Source organism: Equus przewalskii, chromosome 5 (genome assembly GCF_037783145.1).
Source record: "Equus przewalskii isolate Varuska chromosome 5, EquPr2, whole genome shotgun sequence".
NCBI lineage: Eukaryota > Metazoa > Chordata > Mammalia > Perissodactyla > Equidae > Equus > Equus przewalskii.
The window spans coordinates 63,117,103-63,144,677 of NC_091835.1; the positions used below are offsets into that span (position 1 = coordinate 63,117,103).

Here is a 27,575-nt window from a genome sequence, read left to right on the forward strand (position 1 = left end):
TTATGACATCTGGAAACTGTTTCTTTCAACCAAAAAGACTGCATGGCTTCAAATCCCACCAAGAAACAGGGAAGTTAACAGTCTAGGCAGTTGTGTTCGTCCCTGAGGGCCTTTGGAAGAAGGAAATCCACCAGGGAATACGAGAAGAGGGCTACCAGAGGCACAGGGGTTGCCGAGAATAGTCTCTGTACAATTTACACACGCCATCCTGACCAGTATACGCCAAAAATATTCCAACTTATTCTATATTGACCTACTTTGGCAAGAGTATATCAACACTATGAGTAGATGATGACCATGAAAATGAGATTTAGAGCTGAATATAGGGAATTTTAAGTCCTGATAAACTATCAGAGAATGTATAGTGATCAATGGACTAAAAACCAGTTTGATGATTCATTACATTACTTAAAGGTAATTTTATGATTCAGCTCCATTTTCTTACCTATTATAGATTTTAGAAATGCATAAGTAAATCTGCTTAGAAACGTTTTAATTATGTGATAAATACTTATATGAAAAATTGTAGAGAAAGAAAGATTAGAAAAGCAAAAGTTACACACACATGAAACAAGAAAAGTTCCTGGCAGACTCTCAGCCCCGTCTGGTTCTTGGGCCCAAAGCAGGTAAAACTAAACAATACTAGTCACGGTTCAGTGATTTATTGAAAGAGGAAAACACATACATACCAAGACTTCTAAACATAGAAAAAAATTAACCATATAGAAATTAAAAGAAAACATTAGTTCACAGGTTTGGGGTTAATGCAACACTAGAAACTAAAAGGAATCTATATGTTGGGGTGTCAGTTTTCTAAAGTGGTTACAAATACAGGGATCTCTTGAAAATATTAGTTTTTCATTCCCTTCTTCTAAAAGTCACATTCCTCAGCAGCCACAAAAGAAAGGAAAGATAGATGCTCCCTCAGGTGGGAAGATGGAAGGGGAATGGGTCAACTAAGTGAGATGTGAATGGGAAACTCAGTGGATTCCAGGAAGAAATGGGTGATGGAGGCAAAGGAAACAGCTGGCAAGACATATGTGCTAACTTCTCCACTGGGAGTTAAGTTCCTAGAGACAGAAGGCACATTAGATGGTTTAAGGGGATTGCCAAGAGAAGCACTTCTGCAAGTATGTGGGATCCAGGGAAGGGACCCTCTCAAAGGGTTCTCCTCCCACACACACACCAAAATTAGAGGTATGGGAGGGTTTGGCAAAGGGAGGCCAAGTTCCCCTTGACTTTCAAGTGCCATGGAGGCTTTTAGACCCTTAGAGGAGTCTGGAAGATTCCCAATAGCGTGACCAAATCACCTTACACAGGGAGGGTGCTGCAGCAAGAGCAAAGTGACTCTGTGTTTGAGGGCTGCACGAAGCATCAAGCAGACAAGAAATCAAACAAACGTTGTAGCCAGAACCCAGAGGGATATGCAGCATCACTGAAGCCAGGAGGGGAGACATCAGCGAGCCCCGAGTGAGCAAAGAAGAAAGGCCATAAGTTACCAGGCACAGAATTCAGCTGCTGGTGCCAGAAAGATGCAACAAGATGAAGACACAAAGGACACCTGAGACCAGAGGAACTGGAGAACAGTACAATTTCCTCATGTTCCTCCTAAACAATACAAAGACCTCAGAACACTTTCAAACCCTGTGTGGGGTCAATTTTCAATGGTCAATGTGTGCTTGAATTAAGCAATGTATAAGACACACATTAGCAGAGAAAATGAGGAATCCCATGCTCATTTCAATATATTCAGGAAAGGCACTTGATTAAGTGTAACGTCCATTCATAACTAAAAGCAAAACTAAAAGAAAGCAAAGGGCAACTAGAAAAAGAAGAGAACTCTAAGATAATAAGACTGGCTCTAAAAATCCTTCAGTAAACCTCAATCTTAGTGCTTAAAGAACTGGCAGAGGTCAAAGCGAGATCATCACTGTGGCATACACAAAGCCACAAAGATAAGTCTGGAAGCAAGCCAGAGCAGGGCCAGAAGGTTGGCATTACTGACTTCCCTGGTGCTGTATCAAGGTTGATCAACTGGTCCAGGCTGTGGGTACCACAATTTTATCTAGATCCAAAGACTAATCTGAGACTAAAAAGAGGAATCCAATATAATGACAAAGGAACTCTGAAACCTAACAGAAGTTCTGCTATTTGATGAAACTATTACTCTAAAGAAAGTTAATGATAGAGTTGGAGCAGAAATAAAATATATAATCATAAATATATAGCTAACATCTGTTTTAGTGCTAATATCAAAACTGAGAAAAATCAAAGAAATATCACTAATCTTATTAGTAATTTAGACTTATTGGTCATGATCACACTACTAGAAAAAGATTTTTAGATCCTGGTACCTCGAGTTATTTGCTGTATTACTGGAAATTTTCTATCTCTACCATGACTGATGTCCTCAATGCAGCCTTACATAAAACAAAACAATTAAGATAAAATTGCATTATATAGGTATGAAAATAAGTTTTTAAATGTTGAGTCAAACTCTGATGACATCAATGCATCAATAAAAAGCAAAATGCATATATGAGTCAGATTAATAAAGCATGATAACTTAGACAATTATATCTAAACTGACACAGTGGCAGGAAAAGGATGAACTCCTGTTAAGACTTAAACATTTCCAACTGTTTTCTGATTTCAAAAAGGGGATATTGAATAATAATTTGAAGTACGCCAACATTATGAATCAACATGAGCAGAAACATCACTCCTAATAATGCTTCCCATCTGGAATGTTTTTCCATGCTGTAAAATACTAAATCAAGAAAATATATTGACCATGACAAATTTGTGATAGTAAATCTAGAATTTTCCAGACAAACTAAACATTTTGAAAGGTTCTAGAAAAGAGAATGTTTCTTTCCTTTGATGTATAGGTGGCTGTGTAAATATGAGCGTGTTTCTGCCATCCTGATGTTGCAAGCATTTTGCATTTAGCCATAGTAGAAAGGAAGGAAATCGTTCAAGGCATTCCATGTAAATATAGCCTAAGATAACAGCATGAAAAGAGCTATGCAACTTCCCAAATCTACTTAGTAATGACCAATACTCACACCCAGGAAGACATCTTACATCAATTAACCTGAAAGCAAGTATTACATTTGGCCTGAAGAGACCTGTTAGCAATTTTTTACTTAATCAAAGAATAAACAGTGTTGATGTTTACTTGGGAATACTTTACTAAATATAAAATATGATGTTTAGTCGAATACTCAGGAAGAACGCTAGAATCTCATAACCAAATTGCTAGTTGTTGTTTCCTCTTGCACATGTAGTTTTTGGAGAAGTTAATGATGAAGTGAGCTCATTTCTGTTTTAACAGAAGTGTTATTAACCTGTGGCTCGGCGAACTTGGATGGGAAAGTATCATCTTTATTTTCACTAACTTCTGATACTTAACATTTCCTTCAATTATGATCGGAGGTAAAACCACAGCCATTGTGACTGTTAAAAAGATATTTTCCTATCACATTAGAGTTGATGTAGCTATCCGGATTGTTTACGCTTATTACCACTACAAAAGGCTGGTGGTAAATAGACCCCCTCCCCAATAGATATTATCAGTTAATGTATTAATAAAGAAGTATGCGTTATGACACCACAAATTGCAATATTTGTAACATTTTGGTTACTGATAGTACTTAAAAGGAAGCCAATTAAATAACATGTTCTTTTATGCATTTAGAATTATACTGAGAAGAGGTCCTGGGTTTCCCCAGACTAAAGAGGTTCATGGCCAAAAACAAACAAAAAAAAGGTTTAGAGCCTCCGTTTTCGGGGGAGAGAAATGAAACACACAGAACCAGATATTTCACTTTTGTGCAATGAGGTTTTTACAAAGTCTCCATCTTTTACTCTTGTCATTCTAATGATTTGCTGGCACATTTGCTGGCACCAGGTCTTTGTAACACTACGATTTTTAAACACAATGAATTTTAAAGAGGCAGCCTCAATCTCTTCTCTATTCTGTACTTCGGATTAATGTCGATCCCCATACTACCAAAAAACCAACTCTTCCTCTCCAAACTTTCTCGTTTTATGCGTATTCACTCTCTTTTCCTTCTATTATTCTAAATTCAAGAAACAAATTTAAGAAAATTCAGGGGATTCTGCCTCAACAGGTGATCAGAAACAGCTTTCCCTCCTGTTGGAAATCACACTTCACTTGTAGCAGAGTCCCAGGGGGCCCCTCCCAGACTCACTAAATCAGCACCTGACACTTTTAAGAAAGAGTCTCTCATCTTTGTACAGAAGGATCAGTTTTGCCCAGCAGGTAGAGACATGCTGATTCTCCAAACCCCCCTCCCCGCTGCAAGACGGCGTGGCTTCTGGCTTGGAGTCATCTAGATGCTAATCCCTTTGGTGGCCCACTCTTGCATCACCAACTACCAAACTCGGACAAACTCAACGCCCAGCTCCCTGAACGCAGTCCTTTACTGGATCCCAAGAAGATGCCAAGGGACCCGAGGGCGCTTACCAGGCCCCCACAGAGGCTGAAGACGGCGGTGTGATCCTCCCGAGCGTTGACCTGGCCGCGGTAGAAGCAGTGGCGCAGGTCTGGGGGCGCCGCGCTGCGCTCCTCGGGCTGGCGCGCGGGGGCCCCCAAGTGCACCTCGGTGTAGCCGGCGGCCAGGAAGGCGGCGTCGGCGCTCAGGTTCAGCTGGAAGAGCTGCCCGTAGGCGCTGATCCGGTAGTGGGTCCGGAACGGCGTGGGCTCCAGCGCCTCGGAGCTGCGCTTCCTCCGGCTGAAGTGGTGGCTCTGGGGGAACACTTCGCCGAACTCATTGACCCGCGCTGGGGTCACCACTTCGTAGGAGGCCAGTGTCCTCACTAGGGCTTCTGCAACCACAACGATATGGTCATTGAGCTCCCACGCCTTTCCAACTCCCCAACCCCAAAATGCTTCAACCAAACGTCCCCGTCAAAGGTCCCCCGTCCCGATACGCCCGGGGGCGCAGCAAATGCACACAGGCTGGCGAGTGCGCGCACACACACACGTGCGCACTGTAAGTGTGCGTGCTCTGCTTTCCCACACCCCCGATTTGCTCCACCCTCTCCGAGCAAAGACCCTGACACTCACGGCCCTGAGCAGCCCACCTCCTTCCCCCGTCCCTCTTCGCTTCCCTGCTGCCGCCAACTCGTGCCCTCTGGGGGCACGCGCCACCCTGCCATCGCACCCCCACCGCGTGTTCCCAGGAGAGAGATGGGTCCGCCGCGCGTGCGATTCCTCGAAACCCGGAGCAGCCGCAACCTCTCGTGATGCTTGGGGTTGACTGATCCGGGTGTCCTGAGAGCCTCTGCAGAGCCAGCGTTCCCCAACGGGCTGAGCCGCTCTCCGTCCTCCCGTCCGCCTGTCCCACTCGGGCCCGAGCCCCCACCTCGCTGCTGCAGGCGCCCCGCGTGGTGCCCTTACCTTGCCTGGGGTGGAAGTGAACTTCCCAAGATCTGGTGATGAAGAGCGAGAGCTGGTAGAGCAGCCCCGTCAGCCACTTGGCCACCCGCATGGTTCCACCGGGGGGATCCCAACAGGGGAGGCCAACCCGAGGCGCCGGCCGCGCAGCCGGCTTCCCCCGCGCTCCTCTGCCTCTCCTCCCTCTTGCCCGCCTCTCTCCGCGCCGCCTCAGCAGCCTCCCGAGCAGCAGCCCCGGCCCCGGGCCGGCCCGTCTCGCCACACCGCCAGCCTCCGCTCCCTGAGCCGCTGCTTCATCTCACTGCAGCCCCGCAGCCCCCGGCTCGCTCTCGGCAGCCTCGCTCGGCTTCCTGCACCCGCACCGCCCTCGGAAGCCCTCTCCTTAGATCCAGCTCCGCGCGAGGAAGCGACCCGACCTAGCAGGAACGGTGCCAATATAGCCACCCCGGGCCGGGCGAGCGCGGGGAGAGCCCGCCCCCAGGGGCCGGGTCCGGCCAATCAGCGGGAGGCGCGGCCCGGGCTCGCCCTCCGCGCGCAGCCCGCCCTCCGGCCCCCGGCCGCACGCGGAGTGCGGTCCCCGCGGGCTCTGGCTGTGGGCGTGCAAAGTGGTGAGTAGCCCGAGACCCAGCTGGACGCTGTCTCCGTGCTTGTAAAACCCAGGATTGATACAAGCCGCGAGGCCAAGGTCCAGCTAGGTGATAGGTGTGAGGTTTTTAGTTCTTATAATGAAATGACAAGCATCAGATGGAAAGTTTCTGTTATGTATGTTTCACGGTAATTTTAGGCTTCTCAGACAAGATAAAGTCAACCACCGCAGGAAGTTCTTGTAGGCAGTGGATGCAACCAATGAAGCGTGATGGCCAGGCCTCATTTGCAAGGGCCCCTGTGTGTCCTAGGAGTTGTTGGGAATTTAAGAATATCGTAGGTGCCGAGGGGAAGCTGAGGTTGCATTTGGCAAGCCCTTCTGGGTGAGAATTTCTGGCAGTTGTCTAAAGAAATTCAAGAATAAAAAGAACTCCGTATGTCCTTTGTTTATAATATCCAAATGATCCCACTATCCACCTGTTTGATTTGCAGGTTCCGTAATTGCCTCTCTCTATAACCAGTATGAAGACAAAGGGGAGGGAATGGTCAGATTGCCTTGAAATCCAACTAAGGGAGAGAAAGAATGTGAGAGAAAGAGTGAAGGAATATATGGGTAAATGTTCGCAAACACAAAGGAATACACTCTCAGTTTAGTTCCTGGTTGCCCTTCCTCTTCTGAGCTCTCAACAATGAAAATTCCGTTCCCTTTGAACTGACCTCTCTTGACAAGCCTCTTCACTTGTATATCACCCACTTGGTCCATCTGCTGTTCACCACAAATGTGGAACAATGTTGTTTAAGGAAGGAGAATTTAATCTTACTTTTGCCAAGGAAATTACCCAGCTTGGGGATGGTAATTCTTCCACAATCAATCCCCTTCTTTAGTTCCCCTTCCTCACAAGTGTCGTTTCATTCATCACAGAATTACACACTTCTAGTGGTTTTTGTCTAAGTTAAGCAAACTGTTACTTTAAACAAAACAAAAATGGACTGTCCCCAAACTTATTTAGTGGTTACCTTCAGTACGTTATAATTTAGTCATTTTAATGACATTGCAGCTCTGAATGCATCTTCACGTTCAGAGCCATGCCTTTCTTCATACAAATACAGAAAATAGATCTGCACCTGTTTAACTGGCTCTCCGACTGCTGAGTGCAGGCACAATGGATATTTCCTTTCCATCACTGAATGTTTGTCACTCAAATCAGTATTTGTAATGGAGTATTTGATTTTCAACCAGCTCTAACGTTTTGGAAACACTGTTTTAAGAATGGAGTTGTTTTTCCTTTTTTTAAGAAATAGGAAGATGTATAGGATGTGTATTCTACGTCATTGTAATCTTTACAATGTTCCGTAAAGAGCATTATTTCCCTCATTTTAGACAAGATAAATGTTACATGTTCATACATTATCTGTGGATTTCCACAAATCCTTTCTGACTCCAATGCCTTTTCATGATACTAGGTTATAACTGTTTTGATATTCATATTGCTTGCTTCTCTTCCTTTCTCCTTTCCTACTAATGAAAATGTCGTGAATACATAATGTATACTATTTAAATCAAGCTATCTCCTCACATTGATAATTATGACTGCCACTTCTGGAATGTCTTTGACATACTGGGCACTGTACAAGGGACCGTAGAAAGGTTACCTCATGTAATTTACACATTCCCCTCATGAGACTCAGAGAAATTAAGTAATTCACCCAGATCACATATCAAGTTAGACTCAAATCTCTTTGGTTTCAAATTCCATACTTTCTAAAAGAAAATTATACTCTTTGTACCAGCTCAAATCTGATGCAATGCAGTTGTAACCAGCACAAACTCAGAAAATGAAAGCCATAGTTATATTAAATGTAATTTTGTTTGATTTGTAATTCTGACAATTATAAATACAAGCTATACTATGTGGTTGGCACGTGTAGAGAAAATATTTTCAATCTTGCAAAGCAGGAGTATGCCCACTATACTTAAGATAGACCTTGTTTTAGAATCCTAGTTCTACCGTAACTAGCTGTGTAAAGTTCAACTATATGCCTAAACTTTATAAGCCTACTTTCTATCAATTATAAAATGGGAGTAATAATAGTAATCTCGTGCAATTGTTAAGGTGATTAAAAGAGATGATACAAGTAACATACTTGGCGTAATACTGGACAAAATATGTGCTCAACATGTGTTCATGATGATTACGAGTTTGGAAGGGGGGCGCGGTGTGAAGAAGATTCGCCCTGAGCCAACATCCATTGCCAATCCTCCTCTTTTTTTGGCTTGAGGAAGATTAGCCCTGAGCTAACATCTGCGCCAATCTTCCTCTACTTTGTATGTGGGATGCTTCCACTTAATGGCTGACAAGTTGAGGAGGTCTGCACCCAGGATCTGAACCTGCCAACCAGGGCCCTAGAAGCAGAGCACATGGAATTTTAACCCTTGGATAAGTTTCATCACATTACAATAGGGGACTGAATGTTAATACCAAAAGGAACAACTATTTGAATAGAGACTGCTTTTCTAATATTAGCACGTAGGAAGTAGGGTGATCAATCTTCACTGTCTCACAAGACTTTCAGTGCTTAAACTTGGGAAGTCCTGGGCAAACTGGGATGAATGGGTCACCAAAGTTCAGGGTTTCTCAACCAAAGCACTATTGACTTTTGGGGTTAGGTGATTCTTTGTTCTGGGGGGCTGCCCGGTGCATTATAGAATGCTTAGCAGCATCTCTGTCCTCTACTCACTCAATGCCAGTAGTACGCCATCACTGTTGTGACAAACCAAAATATTTCCAGACATTGTCAGATGTCCCCTGAGAGCAAAAATGTCCCCTATTAAGAGGGAGAGAATTGGAAAATGGTAAATGCACAGAAATGGCTTTGACAGGAGACCCCACAGATTCTGCTCCATTCTTAATTACAAATGGCCAATTACTTAGTAGAAACTCTTTACGTAGTGTAGCAAGTGTGGAAAGTTATCCATCATTGTAATTAAAATATTGCAAGCTGTGGTCATTGTGTTAATATTTTTTAAAATGTTGCTGTTTCCAAGTATGCAAAGAAGAATCAAACTTCTCTGCCCAAATACTTATTACACTGTGTTCTAATTGTCTGTTTACATGTCTGCACTCAACCCCAGATTGTAAGGGTCATGTGTGGAGGGACTATAGACAAGCTGTTTGAGGCAGTATCCCCAGCACCAAATGCTGGGTCCCCCATGGAATGTAAATAAATTAAATATTAATTGAATAAGTATTAATATTGACATATATATATAACCTAGGAGAATTAGGCAAATTACCAGCCAATCTTACCATCTCTGTCTTTTAATTAGGATATTTATACCATTTACATTTAGTATACTAAGTACTATGTTTACATTCAAGTCTGTCATCTTGCTCTTTGTTTTCTATTTGTCCTATTTGTTCTTTTTTTCCTTTTCCTACCTTCTTTTGGATTAACTGAATGTGTTTTATCACTCCATTTAGTTTCCTTTGTTGTTGTGATACATTTAACTTTTGCATATGTTATAAATGCCATTTTGCACTGTTTTTTTTTTTTTTTTTTTACTTAAACAATTTCTATCTGGTATCACTTTCCTTCTGCCAGAAAATCTTCCTTTAATATTTCTTGTAGTTCAGGTCTACTGGTAATGAGTTCTTTCAGCTTTTTTAAAGTCTTTATTTCACCTTTAATTTTGAAACCTGTTTTTTCTTCTGGGTATAGAATTCTAGGTCGAGAGGGGTATTTTTCTTTTGGTACTTGAAAGATGTTGATGTATTGTCTACTTGCTTGTGTTTTTTCTAACAAAAAGAATCTGTCCTTATCTTCTGTATATGGGGTATCTTTTTGTTGTGGCTGCTTTTAAGATTTTCTCTCCATCACTGGTTTTGCTCAATTTATTTACGTGATTTTGTGACTTATTTGATATGATTTTTTTCATGTTTCTGGTGGAGTTCATTGAGTTTTTTGGACTGTGAGTTTATTATTTGCATTAATTTTGCAAATTTGGGGCCATTATTTTTTCAAATATAATTTTTTGTTTCCCTTTCTCTCTTCTCCTTCAAGGACTCCAATTATGCATTTTTGAGGCTGCATGAAGTTGTCCCACAACTTTCTGAAGCTCTGTTTATTTTTTAAATTCTCTTCTTCCTTTCTGTGTTTCCTTTTGGATACTTTTTATTACTGTCTTTAAAGTCACTAACCTTTTTCTGCAGCATCTAATTTGTTAATAATCCTAGTCAACGTACCTTTCATCTCACATATTGTAGTTTTCATCTCTAGAACTTTAGTTTAGGTCTTTTTTGTATCTTACCCGTGTCTCCTTAACTTCTGAATATATAGGATGCAGTTATAATCATTCTTTTGATATCTGTTCTAATATATGCATCAGTTCTTGGTCAGTTTTGATTAACTGATTTTTTCCTCTCAGTCTTGGTCCTGCATTCCTGCTTCTTTGAATGCCTGATCATTTTTGATTGGATGTCAGACATTGTGAATTTTACCTTTTTGGGTGTTGGATATATTTGTGTTTTGGTAAATTTTCTTGAGCTTTGTTCTGGGATACAGTTAGGTTGCTTGGAAACAGATCTTTCTGATCTTGCTTTTAAAATTTATTAAGCAAGAGAGAAGCAGTGCTCAATCTAGGGATAATTATCCCCTACTACTGAGACTAGCCCCTGCTGTGTACTTTACCCAATGCTCGTGAATCAAGAGGTTTTCCAGCCTTGTTAGTGGGAACAGACACTACTCCTGGCCCTGTAAGAGCCAGGGGCACTGTAAGTTCTAATCCTCTTGGGTGGTTCTTTCCCTCTTGTAGGATTTCCTCACATGCATATGCGCTATTTTTTTTAAGTTGTGTTTTTTTTTTAATTTATTTTGAGGTACATTAGCCTGAGCTAAACTCTGCCACCAATGCTCCTCTTTTTTTTTTTTGCTGAGGAAGACTGGCCCTGAGCTAACGTCCGTGCCCATCTTCCTCTACTTTATATGTGGGACACCTGCCACAGGATGGCTTGACAAGCAGTGCATAAGTCCACACCTGGGATCCAAACCAGCGAACCCTGGGCCGCTGAAGTGGAATGAGTGGATGTAACTGCTGCACAACTGGGGCAGCCCCTGCGCTATTGTTAAAGATTGAAATATTTCATATTGTTCAACTATGATGAGAAAAACAACTTAAAAGATGAATATTGCTGCGTGTGTCAGAATAGTTCACCTTCTCCTCCTGGAAATTGCTTTTTTAAAAAAAATAAATAAAAGAATGATAACTTCCAGATCATATAACAGTTACCGTAAACAAGTAAGGTAGATATGAAGGAAGTAAAATATTCAGAAAGGATCAGGAAGGCTCAGCAGGGTTAGATATCAAGTAACACCAAAAAATAATAATAATACACTTTCTGAAGGTGAGTGCACATCCTGTTTTGTGAAAGCTATATTCCTTGTATGGAACATCAGAGATTAGGCATGTGAGCAGGTCTGTTAGCAGAAGCCCTCCTGAGCCAAGTTTTGTCCAGAGAAACAGAGGACGTGAGCTATGCAAATAATAGCTAAGAGGAGCCAGAGCTTTAGGAAGCAGACTGTCTCTGTGACAGCAGAGAAACAGTGTCTAGAAAGCAACTCTGCACCTCTCAGCCCCAACAAATAGCTGGTCCAGGAAAATCCAGTCAATTTAAGGATGAGTTGTTGGTGTTTTTTGTTTTTTGTTTTTAAGGATAGCACACAATAAATGCAAGTAAACGATAAGCAACAAATGTGGTAAAGAGCATCAAAACTTACCTACAAATGGAGAAAAGACACCAGAAAAATGTTGCCATGGGGCAGATCAAAATTGTGACCAAATATTTTTTCATGGATTAAAAAAATAAGAAAAATGAAGAGATTATTTTTGATGTCAGACTTCAAATCATTAATATAGGAACTCATGGAAGATACAGGAAGAAATAAAATATGATCTAGTAGAGTTCAGAAAAGAAGTAGAGGGGGGAAAATCACCTTAACAAAATAAAAACAAAATTAAAAAAAAATTGAAAACAGCACAAGGGAGAATCAAAAATATGAAATAAAAATAAAGAATATGGAAAAAATGGGAAAAGTGACCACATTGAAATGGAAATAAAGAGAGGAAAAAAAGAAAAAAGGAAGAAAGGGAGGAGAAAAAAGGATTGGGGGGGAAAAAAAAGAAAAGATATGCATTAGAGATCTACACACACATTTGAAGTAGCCTGTGAAAAAAAAGAATCAAGCAAATGAACAGAATGAATTTTAAGTTGTAATTCAAGAGTAGCTTTTGTTGAAATAAAAGACTTGAATCTACATACAGGAAGGACACACTGGTTACAAAGGAATTGATCAAAATGGTCAATATCAAGACATTTCCTAGTAAAGCTATTTATTGGACTTTAAAATAAAGAATTTTTTTTGCCTAGTCACTCAAAATAAATATTACTAATGAGGATAAAATAAGTAGGTTATTTTCATATTTCTCCACATCAGCATTTGACATGAGAAGAAAGTCGAATGACATCTTTAATATATATATTCAAAGAAATAAAATATGAGTCAAGCACTGTCTAAGATGTCCTTCAAGTGCAGACTATCAACAAACAGTTTTGAATATGTAAAAACTTAGACAATATTTCTCTGGAGGCCAAAATGCAGCCAACCAAGGAGTGGGTAAATAATGGCAAAATTCGTGATGTGAGCTTTAAAGAATTTTAACTTAGAGCTAAGACTGAAACAAATTTTGAGTAACAGGATAGAATTCAAATTTTGTAGAGTCCAGTGAAAAATAAAGATATAAATACATGGCAGTTAGAAATAGCTAACTGCATATTGTGGCAACCACCTCCATGTAGCAGAAATTGAGAGCATTGTGAGGAGACAGAGGAAAGAACAGATTCGTAGTAGGAGTTTTTTTTTTTTAAGATTTTATTTTTTCCCCTTTTTCTCCCCAAAGCCCCCTAGTACATAGTTGTATCTTCTTCGTTGTGGGTCCTTCTAGTTGTGGCATGTGGGACGCTGCCTCAGCGTGGTTTGATGAGCAGTGCCATGTCCGCGCCCAGGATTCGAACGACCGAAATACTGGGCCGCCTGCAGCGGAGCGCACAAACTCAACCACTCGGCCATGGGGCCAGCCCCTTGTAGTAGGAGTTTTTAATTCACATCTCTCAGTTCATGACAGAGCAAAAGGGTGAGAACATAAAGGAAAATATAGAAGACTCAAATAACGTAATTAATAAAAGAGTTGTATCTTGAAAATATACCTTTTGTACAAGTGTTTGTATAGCATTCATAAATTGCAAAAAGTAAAGCTAGTTCAAACAATGTTCTCTGATCACAGTCTAATAAAACTAAAAAAAAAAAAAAGAAAAAAAGAAAAATTAAAAGTTCTTTCAGAGCAAGTTTTAAAACAATTCTTGAGTCAAATAGAAAATGCAAACATACATTGAAAAATTGTTTTAGAAAATCAGGGCCAGCCCCGTGATTAAGTTCACACGCTCTGCTTCGGCCGCCCAGGGTTTCACCAGTTGGAATCCTGGGCATGGACATGGCACCGCTCATCAGGCCATGCTGAGGCGATGTCCCACATGCCACAACTAGAAGGGCCCACAACTAAAAATATACAACTATGTACCAGGGGATCTTGGGAGAAAAAGGAAAAATAAAATCTTTAAAAAAAAAATTAGCAATAATAAAAAGATAAACATCTGAACACAAGGGCTAGAGATACCACAGGACTCAGAAGAAAATTTATAACCTTAAAATTTTATAACACTTTAAAAAAGGAATAAAAAATTAATTCAGCAAATAATTCAAATATTGGTAAAAAAAATTTTAAGGAAAACAGAATAAAGGAATGAATAAAGACACAAGTAGAAATGAAAGAGTTAGAAGACAAACTATAGGCCCTCAAATCATACTGAAGACAATGTATTTAACAGACTCTGGTGGGAAATTTTGCCACAGGAGGAGGAAAACTCACAAGACTACTTGAGAAGTTAGCTTGCGATATGTGAAGCTTAAAATAAGAAGGCACTCGTATTATCCTAGGGACAAACATTTTTGATTTGTTTTGTTTTTTGTCAAGGGTGATGAAGGTGAAGTTCCAAGAAAAAGAACTAGACGACTTATTCTCAGTTTACATAATTGAGAGGAGTAAAAGATAATAATAACTTTTATAACAGTACCACTGAGCAACAAAACTAACAAATAGTAACAAAAGCAGTCTGTGTAAAAATACACACCACAGTGCCAGTGATGGTATTTTTGGATGGTAGATTGTGATGTCTGTTCTCCACTTTTCTATACAATGAGCATGTATTCCTTAAGTAAAAGTAATTAAAATGTGATTTCCTACCTCACAACATACCCAAAAAATCAATTCCAGATGATTGCAGATCTAAGTGTGAAAGATAAAGCAATAGAGCTTTTAAAGAAAACATAGGAGGAGCTGGCCCCATGGCCTAGTGGTTAAAGTTCCTCACTTTCTGCTTTGGTGGCCCCAGGTTCCCAAGTTTGGATGCTGGGTACACACTGACTCCACTCATGAGCCGTGCTATGGAGGCATCCCACATACAAAGTAGAGGAAGATTGGCATGGATGTTAGCTCAGGGCTAATCTTCCTCAAGCAAAAAAAAAAAAAAAAAAAGAAAACCTAGTATAACATGTTTGTGACCTTGGAGTAGGCAAAACTGTCTTTAAAAGGATACAAGTGCCAACCCAAAATAAAATACATTGTAGTAAAATTAAGAATTTCTGTTAATTGAAAGATACCATGAAAAGAGTAAAGAATGTAGAAGAAATTATTTGCAACTCATATATATGATGAAGGACTTGTTTCTAAATATACAGGTAAAAATGATACTTGGAATTATAGTAGAATTAAGAACTTCTGTTCGACATTATTAAGAGAATGAAAAGTGTGGGAGAAATTATATGTAATACATTTGTCTGACAAAAACTAGTATCCCGAATATATTAGAAAAAACTCCTTCAAATGAGAAAAAGACAACCAAATAGAAAAATAGTCAAAAGATTAAAAAATACATTTGGTAAAAGAGAATATCTAAATAGCAATAAACATAGGAAAATGTGCCCAACATCATTAGTCATCAAGGAAATGCAAATAAAAAACACAATTTTAAATTTATCCATTCTCCAGAGACTCACAGAATGGATAAATTTAAAAGATGGAAAATGCCAAATGATAACAAGGATGTGGTGCAACTGGACTTCTCAGCTACTGCTGGTGGGGGTGTGAATTGCTACAACTCCTTGGGAAACTGCTGAACATATGCATAGGGTATAACTCCTGAGTATATCCTCACAAGAAATGCATCCAGAAGCTCAGGAAGAGACAGGTACCACAGTGTTCACAGCAACACTATTTTTGTAATAATGAAAACCTAGAAACTACCCAAAAGCCAATCAGTAGTAAAATAGATCAACAAATTGTGGTATGTGCACACAGTGGAATTCTAGACAGAATGAGAATGTATAATCTACAGCTACGTGCAACAGCATAAATGAATCTCACGAAAAGTATTGTTTGGAGAAAGACTCAGACTCCCACCCTCAAAAAAGAGAACATACAACATCATTCAATCTATATGCAATATACAAAAGCGGACAACACTACTAGATGTCATTAGAAGTCAAGATAGTCACTAACCCTTCGGGTATGGAGAACAGAGATTGGAGTAAAAATGGAGTAAAGATTGGTCTCTCAGACGGTAGCAACATTCTGTTTCTTGATCTGGGTTCTAGTTGTACAGGTGGGTTTGGTTTGTGAATGTTCATACATCTGCACTCACATATTTTCATATCATAATGATATGTATCATTTTTCTATGTATATGTATGTATAATACTATAAGCTTTTTAAATTAAAGTGTGTTACTATTAAAAAACTCTACTGTTTATTTACTATATGGAAAACGTTTAAAAGAATTTCAGTTAATTAAATATTAGAATAATCTTTTGGGGTAAATATTTTCAGACACAATTTAATCCAATAACTAGAGCCCATAACTAGACTCTCATGAGCGAAATAATCAAGAAAATTTTGACAAAAATGTCTTCCATGGCTATTATCAGTCACCTAATCACATATTAAATTTTTCTTTTAAAAATAAAAAAGGAAAGAAAGAGGGGGATTTATCCCTCCAAAGGACATATTTGTATTTGATTAAAATACATTGCTAACTACATGGTACTGAACTCATGAGTTACGGAAAGAAAGAAAGACAGGAAGGAGGGAGGGAGAGGAGGGAAAGATAACTTTCTCCCTATTTTTAGGGACTCATGAATAATTCATTGATTTTCTTTTGAACTGTGCAATGCTAAGTTTAGCCAAGAGAATGTAGAATTCTGATGGCTCTAATCATCATTTTACATCTTATTTGTAACTTTGGCCTTTTTACTCTACTGCATATTAAGGTCCATAACCTATTGGTTGTACAGATATTATAGGATTGTTTGATAGAAGTATTTTTCTGACACAGTGGATTCACGCCGAATGGATCAACTGACTTTCTATACAGAGTAATATCAATGGTCCATGAAAAAAGCAATTGGAAGAGTCAACTGCTTTAAAAGAAAATAAGTTTTTCTAAACAACTACATAATTGCTTCTGTTTAAATAGTCTTTATATTAGAATTCTGCAAAGTATAATGAACTGATCTATCTTGTTCCTGAAAGTTCATCTTTTGGTCAAACATTCTTGAAAACAAGTTCTTGATATTTTATGGCTTAAGATCCATGTAAATAAACTGCTTCCTTCTAGACAAAGTATTTAATAAGTAATATATTCTGCATTTTATTTTGCTAATGAAACAATATTCTCGCAATCTATTAGGAATAGAAGGAATCAAAAGACTTACTACCATTAAGATTTTTTTAAATTCTAGCGAAGGCAAAGATATACTATATTTAGAAAAAGCAAAATTAACTTTCTTTTAAGGAGGTGTCGCATTGGAAATGGACACTGTGGCATATAACTAGTAGAGGTTTTTGCCAGGAAAAAAATGGCAGAAGATCAGAGAACACAAGAGCCAGTCTTGAAGTTTACCCCAGTGACATGACTGAATGTCAAATAAGGTGGAATATCACCAGGATGGGGTGAAAATAAGGCAAGGAGCTTTTCGCAAGCCAATGAAGGAAAAAATGGCATCATTCCAGGGACAGAAGAAGAAAGGAGTGCTCTCTCCTTGTCCAGCTTGAATTACAAAACTCTGGAAGCAATGGGAGGAGCTAATAATACAACTCTGTTCTAGCTGGGGAGGTGCCTGGAAATCCGTCAGACTAACATGATGATTGAATGGTTTAAATATAAGACCCTAGTGGTGTGTTTGCAAAGAGCCAAGTAAATGTCTGCACTCAGGAAAATATGACACCAAGCAAAACTTCACCCTGGCCTTTGCATTTCAATATAGATTACCACATTTTTCTAAAATTATAACCATTTATTTTATAAAAATATGGACCAGTTAGAGTGATGTGCAAGGATATTGTCACACCATAGAACAAATATGTCAAATCTCTTAGTCTTTTGAGGTCTCAATGTGTTTTCTTACCTATGAAATATGAAGATTAGACTGGATAACTTCTGCGACCATTTACAAGCCTAATATTTTATTTCTTTGTAATTTCACAATTTGAAATAAAGTATAAAATACACAAGATCACCAAGGAATGGAAGAGGTAGTGAGACGAAAAAGGTTGATATGAATGCTGGATCTTCAATAAAGAGGGAGGGTAGAAAAATGACTGTTGCACTTTGGGATATTATACAGGAACTTGAAGAAATTCCTTATTCCTCCATGAAACAAAATAGGGTGGGAACCAAAAGCTGAAATCAATATTTGGCATCGAAAAGAAGTCGATGAAGCTCAAATGAATTACATGTAGTCAACTAAGTTTTACAAACAGGTTAGAGAGAAAAGTATACATTACAGGCCTTATTTTGAGATGTTTTAGAAATAAAATTCATGCACACTGACCTCTTTAGTTCCATCCTTTTACACTGCACATAAATACAGAAAGAATTCTTTAACTATTAGGGTGATAAAAACTGAAATGGGCTCTCAACAGAAATGCAGGGTCTTCGTTACTTTGTATACACACCACGCAAACTGAGACCAAAACTATATTTCGTGTAACAGTGTGTACTTTGTACACAAAATTAAAGTAAGAAAAACACTTTATGAAGTAAGTATAACTCTGTATTGTTTTCCAATTATTTGCTTTTTCCTAATTTTGTTTGCTAGTGCAGGAAAATGCTTGGAAAAGTGTATATTTCAGAGCCCAATTATGAGCCCTATAAATAAATCACTTTACCTATTTTATTGCCACATACTTTTTGTTAGTCCATTGCCCAACTTGCACACTTATTTACCAGCCTTGCTCCCAGATGAGTGGTGAATTTATTTAAAACTCAAATACACTTCAAGGCCTCCATTGAGGACCTTAGAATTTTTTGCTAGTGACTCTGAGAGAAATTCTAAAAGAAAATTTCAATCTGTTTTAAGAAAAAGTGGCAGTCCCTGTCACACAGTACAGTGAAAACAAAATGTGCTGGTTTTTTGAATTAATACGACATATGAAAATATTTTTATTTTTGGAAATATGAGCATTATATATCTGTGCTATCTGCTTAATCAAAATGATTCAATCTATATAATTAAAAGATAAAACCATCTTCAGCCTGACTTAGCTAAAGTGAGTGATAATATATCCACTTCTACATAATACATCTGCTTAAGGAATGCCTTACACAGTCTTTCTTCATTCACGTGGTTTTAGATAAATACAAATAAGTGCTATTCTGACTTTCCCTTCCCTTTGAGACGATGCTGAAAATACACAAAGATTGTGGTATCCAAAATAGAAATCTTGCTGAAATGCAGACCAGGTATTATCATCTCTTAACATCATCTTTTCTCAGTTCTTCTAGAAAGAAACAAAAATTCTAACTTGCACACTGAGTTTGTGCCATATGGACTTGGACACTTTGAAAATACCTAAATCCCTATTTCTTTGAATAAATACAAAATAAGGAATGCTAAGCTAAGTTATCTATTTTTGATAATGGTTTTCCAGGATCTGGATCAGAATTTACAACACTGAAATATTTACTTATTATTCTTGTTTGTGCTTTGATTCATTTAATGTAAGCTATAGTGAAGGTGGGAGGAGCAGGGTAGAGAGTCTGAGCTGTGTGTGAAATGACCACAGAAACCACATCTATGACTAATCAGTGAGAACTGACAGGCATGAATCTGCAGTTATTATATATAATTATAACACAAATTATAATACGTATGTAATACATGTATATATACATGAATACAATTATATATATAATACATGTATATAATACATATGTATATAATTGTATAAAATTATAATACAAAGTCCCACATGTGAACTTATTTAAATCTCCTATCTCTTACTGTGTCTCTATCTTGATTTAATCACACGCAGGGTTTTCCTTTTTCCAGAGTAGTTCCTAAGTGCTATGTAACCACAGGTTCCCCACGAGCCAGTTCCTAATTCTCTCAAAACTTAACCCCAGTATCTCTCCAAGCATATTGGGGATATCTATTTTCTGTCTGTCTCTCTCTCTCTCTGTCTCTCCCCTCTGCCCACTCCTCATATCCTTTTCTTTTTTTTTTTAATATAGGAACAAGAATAGAGATAGAGATATGCCCACCTCTTGGGATTGGTTCATCACAGCTTGGAGTGGAAAAAGAGCTGTAAGTATGGTTCATTTCAAGATGCTGTCTTAAAGAATCAGAACAAAATGTTGATTTATGAGTCAAAATTATATTACTTAAGAGCCAAAGTATTTCCGGAAGGACAAGTATAATCAACTAAAAAGGGGAGAGAGGTCAAATAAAATGAGGAGTGATAAATGTCGATTGGATTTCACAAAAAGGAAATTATTGGTGACCTTGGTGGAGCCGTTGGTAGAAGGAAAGTGGACCAGGGGCTGAGGAAGTGCAGACAGTGAGCTCAAACGATGCTTTCAAGTAATTTTGTTATGAAGAGAGAGTGGTCTCTGAGAGACGTATGGTTGAAAAGGGCTTGTGTTTTCTAAACTTTTTAAGGACAAAAGTGTCTTGAGCATATTTAAAAGCTGATGGGACGTGGCCAGTAGAGAAAGAACAGTTGAAGATTGAGAGGAAAAAAGGGAGAAAGGAAGGATCCCCGGAAGTGGTGGATGGTTTGTTCTCGGGCAGAAAGAGATATCCAGCTGGTTAAAGGATAGGTTATAGTTCAAATAAGTATGTCAGTGTATGACAGGCAGTTGAGGGAATTCCACTTTCAGACTTCGGTTTTCTCTGTCATTTAGGTAACTAAGTTACCTTCTGAAAAAGAAGGACGGGGCAGAGGGTAAAGAGTTTCAGGTAAGTAGAGAAGCTTTAAAAGGTCTTTTGGTCCAGATGAGGCCGCAGAAGGAGACAGTGAGAGAAACATGAAAGAATGACCGGGAAGTATTGAGAAGCCATTCAGGGTTGGAGAAGTTGGTAGTGGCACCAGCCTCATGTTTAAGCCATTTTCTTCAGCAGGACCCAGCCACCTAGTAGAAAAGATATTGAAAAAATAAAATGGCCTTCTAGGGATTCCTAAGATTATACCACTTAATGGAAATTGTATAGCTTTTGCCGGCCTGTAAAACCAATTTAAATACATGCATACCGAAATTTCCAAAGGGCACCTAAGATTTCTCGTATTTCCAGGTAATATCACTGTAAGCCTACGGAGGGCAGAGATCATGTCTTTCTGACATTGTGTCCCAAGGACCTAAGCATATAGCAGACTTAATAAATGTTGATAAATATTTATTGAAATTAACGCTAAGTGGATGAATTTCTTCAATACATTGTGAAAATAAAACACTGGCTTCTTGTCTTCAGGACCAAAAGAAATCAGTATAAAGTAAAAGGAAGGTAGATTACTGACTGGAAAGTTGCATGTGGAAAGTCATATGTACTTTAAACTTGTTACTTTTTCGCAAGAACTGTATTTAAAAGAGACTCAAATACACTTACTAAATGGAGATCATTGTATTTAATTAATGTATCAAGTGAGCAACAGAAGGAGGCAGTAGCCAAATGATGGAGAGCTGACCTCAGGAAATGTGGTCCGTACAAATACAAATTTCACAGCCTTAATTATGGTCCATGGACCTAATCATAAATTCAGAAATAATAGTAGTCATTTATTATTAAAATAATATTCTGGGGTGCTCATTATGTGCCACGTTTGGGGCTCAGCACTGGGATGAATTCTCTAATCTTCACAACAAGCCTGAGAGACAGGTACAATTAGCATCCTCTTTTTGCACATAAGGGAATGATATTTAGAGAAGTACAATAACTTGCTCATGATTACAGATCTGGGAAGTGGTAGAGTTAACACGGACCCCATTCTCTCTGTCACCACACTGTCTTCCCCTCCAATGCAAACCTTCATTTGTCAAATGTGGAAACTGAGGCCCAGGCAATAAAGTGAATTGTCTGTATTCACACACTCTGTTAACTGTCTAAACATGAATTGAACTTAGGTCTCTTCATCCCCAGCTTCTCTGTGCTTGAAAGTCATAAGCCCTGATACATTAATTCCTAGTATTTGAAACTTCACCCAGCTCCAATTCATTGACTCAGTGAACAAAATCCACCCTTAGTTAAGTGACTAGATCGATTTTCCCTTAACCCCTTTGACCAAACTGAAATGGGTCTATTTTAATTCATCGCTTAAGTAGAGAACATATTTTTAACTCAGATATTTGAGAAATTCTGTCGTAATACTCTTCACTATTCCCCCAATATTGTAGTGAGAGGAACAAGAAGCAAAGATCACTGTAAGAAGAATTTTGGAGACAACTAAAAATAGAAAAAGTAATAGTAGCTAAATATTACTATGGTCAAACAATAACCTAAGCTCTTTAAATTTATTAACTCATTTAATGCTCACAGTATTGTACCACAGAAGATGGGTACAATTAGCATCCCCATTTTCCAGTTGAGGAAAGTGAAGCACAGAGTGTTCCTGTCATACAGCCAGGAAGTGGCAGACTGTGAACTTGGATCTTGGCTCTCTGGCTCCACAGCCCGTGCTCCTACTGAGAACCTTTCATTCATACTTGCATTTATGAATACAAAAGAAGGTTAAACAGAACTTCTCCAGTTTTCCTGAATTTTTAGCTGAGGCCCCAGATCTGAGGTTAATGGATAAAAAGTATGATGTCTACAATGTAAGGATACATTTTCCATCTGTTCCAGAAGTCATCACCTCTAATAGTCCTTGGAAGATAAGGCTAGAGATTTATTAGAGAGAGGTTCCATCTAGGGGAATTAGTAGGATGAATCCCTAGTGATAGAAGGCAAAGGGAAATCTTTGGATAGATTGGTGGGGCATACTTATAGGGAAAGTAAACTGGCATCCATTCCCCAACTGGATGCTTCCTAAGCTGTATAAACTCCTCATGGTGGGCTAATACAGGAGCGAAATAGGAGAGTCTTTGAGACAACCTAACGAATCCCTGGAGTTGGGAGGGCAGAGGGTCTAGGGATGTGGCTGTCACTTGGAGCAGGCTGCAGGTAGTGTATGGCTGCAGTTGCCTTTGGCTACTAGGTGAATAGAGAGAAGGGGGCAGTAGTGGAAAAAGCCAGCTTGCATTTCCAGAGTTTGGCAGGACCCAGATGCATGAGTTCTGGTGGACCAAACAAATGTCACTGAAATAAGCTAGATTCTAGCCTAAGAGAATTGTCTGCTTAACACTTGCCTAAGAGAGTTGTGTCATGGGGAAAATGGATCTAGCAGAAAAAGACCGTATGGGGTCTATCTCCAGGGCAGAAGCCTGAGAAGCTGAAGGTTGCCCTGCAAGTAAGCTGGAGAGAGTATCACCCATGACCGGGAACGGTACAATATGGAGGTCCTCAGTCCTTTGGGGGTGGGTCTCAGAGGCAGCCACAGAAAAGCCTCCATCAGAGGAAGAGCGGTATTTGGGCATCTGCCCTACAGGAGGCATGAGCAGCCAGGTAACAACAGCAGCATCAGTCAAAGAAGAGCAGCCCTTTCCCTCATCCTGACCACCAACGTTATTTCCTGATCCATTCCCTCTGAATTCAGGCTGGCTAAAAAGCTGGTTTACTCTCAGTCAGCCATGGTTTCTTAGCTGCTTAACTTATCTTCAGTCTAGTAGTCTCAATCCAACATTTACGTTGCTTTCAATAATATTTTTATCAATAATATTTTTCAATAATAGTTAATATTTGCAGTAATATTTTTATCCTCAGTCTGGCAGTCTCAATCCAACATTTACATCACTTTCAATAATATTTTTCAAAAAAATATTACTTCCTGCTCAGGTCCTTCCATGATATTTGCTCCATCCCAATTAAGACAGAACTCATTATTCATGGATGGGATGCAATAATCATTTCTCTGTGTTCACTTTCCAATGTATAAGTGTTTTGAATCATATTTGGACCCACTATGAAGGAGAAAAATGTAATGGATCTCTGAGAATACATTTTAGTCCCTCAAAGTTCTGTGGCTGTGTACTTTTATTTCCCCAAACTTACTATGGATGTCGCAACTTGCTGACTTACGCCAGTCTTTCAATCTGAAATGCTTCCATTCCCCTAATCACAATGCAACCTACCCTTCAAAGCTCAGCTCAAATATCACCTCTCCTTAAAATTGTTACCTGATTCCCCAGTTGGAATCAGTTAGTCCTTTGTGTGTATTTCCTTGACCTTTTCTGTATTATTTTGTTTTTGATCGTATTTCATTCTGTTTCATATTATAGTTAGTCATGTAGCAAGGATGCAAGACAAAAGCCCAAAATGGACATCCACTCTAAATTTCCAACATATCAAGGAATAAAGGAAAATGACTTGGAAGATTCTAGTTGCATGCAAGCTGAAAGAACATGCTTGGGGGGCTGGCCCCGTGGTGGAGTGGTTAAGTTCGCGTGCTCCGCTGCAGGCGGCCCAGTGTTTCGTCGGTTCGAATCCTGGGCACGGACATAGCACTGCTTATCAAACCACGCTGAGGCAGCATCCCACATGCCACAACTAGAAGGACCCACAACGAAGAATATACAACTATGTATTGGGGGGCTTTGGGGAGAAAAAGGAGAAAAAATAAAATCTTAAAAAAAAAAAAAAAAAAGAACCTGCTTGGAAGAGCAGTGACTGAGACCCTTGAACAAGTCCAGGGTCCAGCAAACCTCCTGATCTGGAGGAGTAAGGTCTTGAGATGACCCGAGTGAGCAGCATGGAGGTACTAGGACTCAGTCCTAGGGCACTAGCAGAAGTGTGCCAGGGACGGAACTTGAGGGAGCAATAGTAAGCAGTACCAGTTCCCAACAATTGGGTTTAGATGACTTAGGTGGAGAATTTTAAGAAATTGAGCCTCATAAAGGATTTTTATCTTTAGAGCACTGCCAAGGATGCCATTTGGGAGCCAGTTAAGAGTTATTTTATTGGAGGGAAGAAGGCCATTTTTTACCTCAGCTGAAGATCAAAGTCATGGAAAAAGAGGAAATATTGAAGAGCATGAGAATCTGGGCATGATATCAAAGGGAAGGTGACAAACCCCAAGTCACGACTTGGTCAGCCCATCTGAGTGTGGTGAGAGGCTGAACAGTGAAGTGTGTGGGGTTAGTGTGTACACAGGCAACAGAGGAAACAGGATCAATGGGGCGGCCATGACTGCTATGTTGTGAAGTATCAGCAGCAGTGGCCTCTGACGAAATACAGAATTAATTCAGAATTACAGAAAAAACCTCTTGTGAATGCAGGGGGACACTCTAAATGTCACAAGAAGTATGTGTAAACGACTCCACCAGGGAAATGGGTTTGGATTTGAGTTTCTTCCTCCTAGATCCCAGCACAGGAGAAACTGAATGTTGAAGGTTACAGTGGTAGACACTTAATGTCTACTAAATAGCTAATAAACACATTGTCATCTTCTGTGGAAGATTTCATAACCAGTTCTTGCAAAATAGCATGTCTGGCAATTCTCACTGTATCCTTAATTGTTCATGTAGCAGACATCTCTGTTTTTGTCTGCTGAACATGCCCCTTTCTCCTTCCTCTAGTAAATGCAACCTCCTCTTCTGGGGATCTGATCTTCCTCTGCTCTAACTTTTTGACACTAGTGAGGCTGCCAGTCATGGGCCCATAAACCAGGCTCGCCATTCAAAGGGTCCCATTGTTTTAGGAACACGGATTGGTGTGAAGGATGGGCACAAGACTCAAATTTGGTTAATCAGCATTGTTCCACAAAAGTTTTATGTACAGAAGCAGAGAGAGAGAAACCCTGTCTTTCCTCAGAGTCATGAAGCTCTCACGTTTACAACATTGGAGCAGTTGCTCCCGGCCACGTTCCATGTCCACTGTCATGTGGAGAAAGCCAGTTTGAAAGAGGAGAGAATGAAGGCCAGCAAAGACAAGTTTAAGTGTGTGTGGTGTGTGTCTGAGAGAGAGAGAGGCAGAGGCAGAGACAGAGAAGAGAGACAGAGGAAGAGAGAGAGAGAAGCAAAGAAAGAAAATAAAAGTTTTATTAGGAAGGTAGTAATTATATTTTTCAGCTTACATTTTCTTTATTAACATTTTCATGCTGTTTAAACAAAAATTATTTTCTTTAATCAGAAGAAAACACAAACATATATAATAGAACACATATTGGGAAGGCACGTGAATGTTTATCATCATTTAGCTGATCCAGCCCGCCAGGCTTGCCTATTTTAGACTGTTTATTTCCATTCTATCACCATGTGTGACACTAATGAAGATTCTAGCTTCATAGACCATATGCTAGAAGCTGCATTGTTTTCTGTAACACTCTGGGGTCCCACTGTAAATATTTAAAGCATGTCAAACTTATTATCTACAAAGGAGATTCTGGGCAAGAAGTGAGCTCTAAAGCTCTCCTAGAACATTCGAGTGGGGTAAGAGAGTCATTATAAAATCATAAAGCTTTGTAAAATACAGGCTTTCTCCTTATTTTAGAAGTTGGTTTTGATTTTTCTCATCTTTCTTTGTATATCCTGTTTCTAACTCGATAGTCTTGCTTAATATTTCTAAAGGAGACCACCATTCTGATTCTTAAAATCAAAGAACTTAAGGCAGAGGGGTAAAAAAAAGCGAGGGGTGAAAACTAGGCAGAGAATGAAATGTTAAAGAAAACTAAATCACAATTGTCATGAACCACCAACAGATTTGAAAGTCGAATTATTCAAGGCGGCAAATTTTCTGGATTCCAGCTCCATGCTGCAAGAATTGGAAACAGATAACAGAGGCATTGTTATATATTTGTCATTCCAGCCTTCTCTGCCACCACAAAGCACCCCAGTTTCTGTCCCTATTGCCAGGCGGCCAGAACTTGGGATGGAAAATAACAAGCAGAGTCCCTGGTTTGGTTTTTCAGTGACAAAGATGCACCTTTAAACTTCTACAAAGAAGCTACTCCATCCAAAGTTTTACCTAATCAATGTGTCTAATGATGTATCAGGTAAGACCCGCTTTAATCAATTTTTTCACAGTTAGGCACAGTTGCAAATATGAAAACTGGATATAATAAGGCAGATACTTTTGAAAAACGCATACAATTCCCATCATTTCTCTCCAACTTAGAATCTTTAAATTGGCATTGCTCACATCCATCCTAAGCTCACATAAGTGATAGACTCTCAAACTTTAACTTTATTTCAAAGTTTGATGCCTCCTAACTCCATACATTTTCTTAATAATTGAGACTTAATAATTGAGATGAAACACTGAATTAATTCCTTTTTCTTCTTTCCCTTCTTTTCAAAGAAACTCCTTTTCTTTTTTTTTCATTTTGAAATTTTCTATCCGTCACTTCCAACAGGACTATCCATGGGATTTCTTTCTTACATGAAGACAGAACTAGTCTCTGAAAGATTTGAGGAGAGCCCTGCCCACAACACTTGTTTTTTTCTCTCCCCAGAATACTTTGCTTTGAGTCCTGCACCTCTAGAAAAACACAGTCATGCTGCAAGGAAATGCTTAAAGAAGACAGAGGAGGAGAGAAGCCAGAGGGGGCCCATCGCTGTCTGGAATGGCGGACCCAAAGAGGGAATATCATGGCTACACCCAGCAAAGGACTAACTGAAAAGCTGTTGTGTCAAAGGAGACGGGAGATTTTCCTCAGACTTAAGTGGTGTAGCAGATGAGAAAACACTGCTACAGAGCCTGGCCTGAGGACCTCTGGGACAGACGTTTCCTTCCTTCTTCCCTCCTTGCCAGTTCGCCATATAACAGAGGACCAGAATGATGTGGGATGCCTCTAAGAGCCTCAAAAGATGCATAAATGTCCACATTTCCAACAACAGATTGGACTAAAGCTAACTCAGTACTCCGCTTACAGCAGACTGTTCTAGACAATGCATGTCTAATGAAATAAGTTTGGAAGGACTAAAAGTTCCCACTATATCTCTCAGCTAAAATTACATACAGATGCTGCTCAGTGCCTGTATTAACTTGTAACTGTGAACAAATTATAAGGTTTTAAGATCACAGAAAA

General features: G+C 39.3%; 1 protein-coding gene and 1 non-coding gene across 3 annotated transcripts in view; one reads left to right on the forward strand and one right to left on the reverse strand.

Moving 5' to 3' along the window:
- The window catches only part of ADAMTS20 (ADAM metallopeptidase with thrombospondin type 1 motif 20), a 163,783-nt gene extending 157,940 nt beyond the window's left edge, over positions 1 to 5,843 (reverse strand). For both annotated transcript variants that reach the window (XM_008514714.2, XM_008514712.2), the window contains exons 1-2: positions 5,429 to 5,843; positions 4,493 to 4,854 (exon numbers count right to left, since the gene is read on the reverse strand). In XM_008514714.2, coding sequence (XP_008512936.1) covers positions 4,493 to 4,854; positions 5,429 to 5,519 — 453 coding nt within the window. In that variant the 5' untranslated portion in view covers positions 5,520 to 5,843. The remainder of the gene's footprint in view (positions 1 to 4,492; positions 4,855 to 5,428) is intronic.
- Positions 5,844 to 18,855: 13,012 nt separating this feature from the next.
- On the forward strand, positions 18,856 to 27,037 carry LOC103547494 (uncharacterized). Its single transcript, XR_011540383.1, has 3 exons — positions 18,856 to 18,921; positions 19,693 to 19,765; positions 27,000 to 27,037. It is a non-coding gene; the product is annotated as an uncharacterized protein (transcript).
- Positions 27,038 to 27,575: the final 538 nt, after the last annotated feature.